Source organism: Colobus angolensis, unplaced genomic scaffold, assembly GCF_000951035.1.
Source record: "Colobus angolensis palliatus isolate OR3802 unplaced genomic scaffold, Cang.pa_1.0 Scaffold21, whole genome shotgun sequence".
In the NCBI taxonomy this organism is placed as follows: Eukaryota; Metazoa; Chordata; class Mammalia; order Primates; family Cercopithecidae; genus Colobus; species Colobus angolensis.
In genome coordinates this window covers 4,504,882-4,510,115 of record NW_012115266.1, presented here as the reverse complement: position 1 = coordinate 4,510,115, position 5,234 = coordinate 4,504,882, and the positions used below count along the sequence as shown (strand labels likewise).

Sequence of the window (5,234 nt, the reverse complement as noted above, 5' to 3'; positions counted from 1 at the left end):
TAGTAGAGACGGGGTTTCACCGTGTTAGCCAGGATGGTCTCGATCTCCTCACCTCGTGATCCGCCTGTCTCAGCCTCCCAAAGTGATGGGATTACAGGCGTGAGCCACCGCACCCGGCCGAAACACCATCTTTACTAAAAATACAAAACATTAGCCCGGTGTGGTGGCAGGTGCCTGTAGTTCCAGCTAATGGGAAGGCTGAGGCAGGAGAATAGCTTGAACTCTCCCGGGGTTCAGAGATTGTAGTGAGCTGAGATCGTGCCACTGCACTCCAGCATGGGCAACAGAGGGAGACTCCGTCTCAAAAAAAAAGAAAGAAAAGAAAAAGAAAATCGAGGCCCAGGAAGTTGAGGGCTGAATTTCCCAATGTGACCCTGTTCCTTTACAGTAAGGAAAACAGAAGCCCAGAGAGATATGATCTGGTTCCCATGTGGGGTCCAAAGCCACTCTGCGGCCATTGCCTTTGTCATCCTGCTTGGTGGGGACAGCTTTGCCTCTCTTTTGCGTTTGGGATCATTTTTCAGAATAACTGTAGCCAATACTTCCTGTTTGAGTGTTCATCCAAATAATCCTTCAGGGGTCCTTCGGGGTAGGGGGGGCAACATAAATACCCAGCAATTGGAGCAAACAGAAGAAAAGAGATAATGTGGTCTGGAGACTGGAGGATAGCTCTGTGGTCAGCCCTGCCCTCCTTGGGAACTGCTGGGGAGGTGGGATGGGGTCAGGGAGTGGCCAGAGCCCTGGGCACTCTCTCCCCATGCCCCTTTTCCTGACCTGCCACCCCCCCGCACCTTCCAGCATCGAGGAGCAGGACTTGGAGCGAAGGTTCGAGCTGCTGAGCCGCGAGCTGCGGGCCATGCTGGCCATCGAAGGTGGGACATGGGCTCAGGGGGCGGGAGGCAGGACAGAGCCAGGGTCGTAGAGGCGGCACAGCGCCGGGCCCGCGCCTCCTGACGCTTAGTTGCTTCGACACTCAGACTGGAAGAAAACGTCCGCGCAGCAGCACCGAGAGCAGCTCCTGCTGGAGGAGCTGGTGTCGCTGGTGAACCAGCGCGACGAGCTGGTCCGGGACCTGGACCACAAGGAGCGGATGTGAGTGGCGCTGGGCGGCGCTGGGAGTTGGGAGGGTCCAGGACATGCTCCCACAGAGGGCTGGTGTGGACTCCGCCCAACGGCGCGCTGACTCGAACCCATTCCCCCCAGCGCCCTGGAGGAGGACGAGCGCCTGGAACGCGGCCTGGAACAGCGGCGCCGCAAGCTGAGCCGGCAGTTGAGCCGGCGGGAACGCTGCGTGCTGAGCTGAGGCCACTAGCCTGGGTGGTCCATAACTTCTCGTGCCCCCGGCGTCTGCCGCTGCCCCGGGCCTGCGCTGCGGAGGACCCGGCTGTCCCGGATACCGCGCGCGTGTCCGCTAGGGGCCGCTGGCGCCCTTCCCGGGACGGGGCAGGGCGGATCCTCGACCCCACGGGCGGGGCGGCCGCCGTATTTATTTGTCACCGAGTGTGTGCGCGCGCTCGCGGCGGTGCGTGGTCCTCCCCGACGGCACGGCCGGGCCGGCAGCCTCGGAGAGAGGGATGTCTGGGCACTGCTGCCCCGCGCCGGCTTGCCCTCCTGTTCTCCAGAGCAATAAAGTTGGACGAGGCTACCCCAGCGCCGGCCTTTTCTCCGCTCCACCTGGGCTCTCAATAGGCGGAGGAGAGTGGGCCGAGGCTGAGGCGGGCGGCTCTGCCATCCTAAGCCAGTTGGTGCGGCTTCGAGGTTCCCAGGGCCAGCGGAGGCTGGACCTCGGCCTTTCCCGGATGGTGGCCGGGGGCTCAGGGAAGGCCCATTAGAATACTTGAAAACAGCTGAAGCGGTTGCTCATTTTATGATTAACACAGTATTCTCCGAGGCCTCCCGCCCACCCCCACCGCGGCCCCATCTCCTGATTCTTCCCCAGCCACTCTTGGCTGCTTCCTCCTTAGGTGCCGCCACCTTATGGGAGCTGAACTCGGTCACCTGATGCTTCAGCAAGCAGGGGCTTGTCCTGAAGCTGGGGCCGCGGGGGGCAGGGTGCTCAGAGCCAGTTCATCCTGCCCTAGGATGCCACCTTGGTTCTCAGCAGTCACAGGACCACTGGGCCTGAAGAACTTCCCCATGGCACGGACCTGTGGCAGCTCAGAGAAGGTCTCCACGGCCAGCAACATGGCCAAGAGTCCTAGAAGCAAGTAACCTGGGGAGGAGAAGGTGCTGGGGCAGCGCCTGGGTGCTGGTAATGCTCCCTGCCCACCTCCCAACGCGGTGACCTGCCCTGGCAGCTGGCGCCACTCACCATCCCCCAGAGCTCTTCAACTACCCCTCCCACACCGTGCCCAGAAGTGGGGTCCCTCCACCTGCAAGGCCCAACCCCCCAGTGATATATGGGAGTCCTAGTCCAGGCTCCTCTTCCCCCTTCCCCCACACGCTCACTAGGTGGCTGGACTTACCAAGAAGTGCGAGCTGGCCCAGGTGGTAAATCACAGGGTGCAGAACGCAGCCGTGGCCGGGCAGCAGGTCCCCCAGGCCAATGGTGCTGAGTGAGCTGAAGCAGAAGTAGACGGTCCCCAGCAGGCTGCAGTCACCCTGAAGGCCCCACAGCACCAGTGCTGGCAGCAGCACAAAGCTGCTGGCCACCAGCAGGCCCAGTGCAACTGCCTGCAGCAGCGCAGCCCTGGCCGGCGACAGCTGCCAGTGGACCGCTACCCAGGCACCTGGGCGGCTGAGCACAGGCAGCAGGCAGTGGCGCAGGGTGGCCACGAGAGCCAGGGAGGCTGGCAGCCCCAGGGCTGCATAGACCGTGCAGAAGACCTTTCCGCCTGGTGATAGTGGGGCCGTGTGGCCATAACCTGGGGAAGAGAGAGTCAGTGGACAGTGAGAGCTCTGAGTGCCATGTCTGCTGGGGTCCCTGCCTACCCCAGTACCGCCTTCTGTAGAAGGCTGCCCTCTGGTGGCCTTGAACTGGCCAGGTCCAGGTTCTAGCTGACTGTTCCTCCTTGGTCAGGGGATCCCTTACCCTCTCTGGGCCATTTTTCTTTTTTGGGAAATGAAAGGATGAAAGAAGACAGTTCCTCAAGCCTTTTGTAGCTGGGACAATTCTGAGAACTACACTGCCCTTAAAAGATACTCCTGATTCCATAGCTGGTGGAATGTCATCCACTCTTTCCCCAAATGTGTGTCATGTCCTGTGTGCCAGGCTTTGTGCTGGCATCTGAGTCAGCCCAGGCCCTGACAGCTCTGGTGGGGGAGTCGGGCAGGAAAATCACGAAGGGCTGCAAAGAGGCAGCATGGCGGAGAGAGGGCATGTGCCAGGTGGGGAGGGGTGGGAGCGTGGGGTGTGCTGGGAGAACAGCATCAGCTAATACAGAGCTGCAAACGCACATGCCTATTGGAGCCAGATGGGAGCCAAACAGAAGTGGTGGGGACAGGGGTGCACTGGAGAGTGTGAGCTGTTTCCAAAGGGCAGGCCCCATTCTGCTCCTGTCAGGATGTCGCCTTGCAGGGATTCTGGCTCCGTGTGAGTAGGTTTCCTGATTTTCCAAAAGAAGTTGGAAATACAGGCTGGGCACAGTAGCTCACACCTGTAATCCCAGCACTTTGGGAGGTTGAGGTGGGTGGATGGCTTGAGGTCAGGAGTTTGAGACCAGCCTGGCCAACATGGCAAAACCCAGTCTCTACTAAAAATACAAAAATTAGCTGGAGTCCACAACCAGGAAAAAAAAATACAAAAATGATGGGGCACGCCTGTAATCCCAGCTACTCAGGAGGCTGAGGCAGGAGAATTGCTAGAACCCAGGAGGTGGAGGTTGCAGTGAGCCGAGATCGCTCCACTGCACTCCAGCCTGGGTGACAGGGCCAGGCTCTGTTTCAAAAAAAAAAAAGTTGGAAATACAAGTTCCAATTCAAAAAATACTGAGACACTTTGTGGGGCAAAAAATACGAAAACCCAGGGCTGTGGGTCCTGTTGCTGCTTTTCCCTGGGCCTGTGCCCACACGATTTCTCTGCAGAACTCCCTCATCCGTCTGTGCCCTCCTGCTCTGCGAGCATCTCATGCCAGCTTCCTCCCCTATCTTCCCTCACTCCTCCACCTGAGGCCATGGTCCTGCTCTGTCCTTCCCAGGTTCCTTCTATTTGCTTCCATCTAAGAATCCATCCCACTGTATTGTATCCCCTACCTGGCCACAGGCTGTGGCATCTGGGCAGCTCTCCTGGGTCTCAAAGGGTGCCTGGGGTGGGACTGGGGAGGCCACACCCTTCCTGGCAGCTGAAGTGGAGGTACCAGTTGGGGTGTGTTGGTGGGGAGCCCCAGCTGTGATGTCGGGCCTCACAGGGCCTAGGCTCCATCTGGCTCTTTGGGGCTGAAGGAAGGGCTGCATGAATCCCAGGGATCCCAGGGAGCGATGGCCTCAAGAGCTGTGTGCCCCCCGACTTGGCTGCCAGGCTCTCTTACCTGTGGTGGTGAGGATGCTGGCAGTGAAGAGCAGGGCTGAGGGAAGGTCCCAGTTCCTGGCCTCTGAGCTGTTGCCCAGGCTGGAGACCCCATGGGCCTGGGTGGCCAGGGCAGTACCCAGCAGCTCTTCCAGTGCACCAGGTGGCAGGCAGGCCCTATGCTCTGCCTGGAAGGCTGCCAGCTCTGCCCTGAGCTCAGCCTGAAGTCTGCATGCAGGAGGCCCCTCCAGGGCCTGGAACAACACAGCCCCAAGCCCCAGGGTCAGTAAGTGGGCCACAACCAGGAGCCCATATCGGGCCCAGGGCTTTAGACACCCCATGGCAGGCTGCTGGGGTGCTGTGGGAGCTGGCGGCTCCACCTCAGGCACCTGGGAAGGGCTGGGCAGGGCCGGGCCAGGAGGAGGTGCTCTGTGGGTGGCTGGGACCCGGCTGGGGTGGCTGGGGTATGAACAGAGGGAAGTGAGCTGCCTCACCCCTCCCAGGTTCTGGAGGCAAGACATTTGCCCATTTCACAGCAGCTGGGACGGTGGGGATGGGTGGAGGAAGGTGGCTGCGGTGAGGGGAGGAGGTGGAGGAAGCTGAGGCCTAGACAGGACCTCACACTTATTCAAGGTCCTGCTCGCTCAGGCACCCATACTGCATTCATTCACTCATTCATTCATTCAGCAAGTGCTTAGGGAAGAGGACAGGCACAGGTCCTTTCCTTCCTGGTGTTTACACAAGAAACCTCTTAGCAAAAAAACTGGCAACCTCACATTGTCATGAGTTC

The 5,234-nt window shown here is 59.9% G+C and overlaps 2 protein-coding genes across 3 annotated transcripts in view; one reads left to right on the top strand and one right to left on the bottom strand.

Moving 5' to 3' along the window:
• Nucleotides 1–1,650, top strand: part of EHBP1L1 (EH domain binding protein 1-like 1) — a 16,124-nt gene extending 14,474 nt beyond the window's left edge. The window contains exons 13-15 of the mRNA XM_011942769.1: nt 632–872; nt 978–1,092; nt 1,204–1,650. Coding sequence (XP_011798159.1) covers nt 632–872; nt 978–1,092; nt 1,204–1,303 — 456 coding nt within the window. The 3' untranslated portion in view covers nt 1,304–1,650. The remainder of the gene's footprint in view (nt 1–631; nt 873–977; nt 1,093–1,203) is intronic.
• Nucleotides 1,651–1,855: 205 nt separating this feature from the next.
• KCNK7 (potassium channel, two pore domain subfamily K, member 7) lies at nt 1,856–4,999 on the bottom strand. 2 transcript variants are annotated; one of them, XM_011942500.1, is made up of 3 exons: nt 4,467–4,999; nt 2,466–2,864; nt 1,856–2,372 (listed from the first exon to the last, which is right to left on the bottom strand). In XM_011942500.1, exons 1-3 carry the CDS (start codon nt 4,963–4,965, stop codon nt 2,332–2,334), a joined length of 939 nt encoding a protein of 312 aa, XP_011797890.1. In that variant the 5' UTR covers nt 4,966–4,999; the 3' UTR covers nt 1,856–2,331. The 2 variants fall into 2 exon arrangements, with proteins under 2 accessions (XP_011797890.1, XP_011797889.1); XM_011942499.1 differs by having other exon boundaries at nt 1,856–2,212.
• Nucleotides 5,000–5,234: the final 235 nt, after the last annotated feature.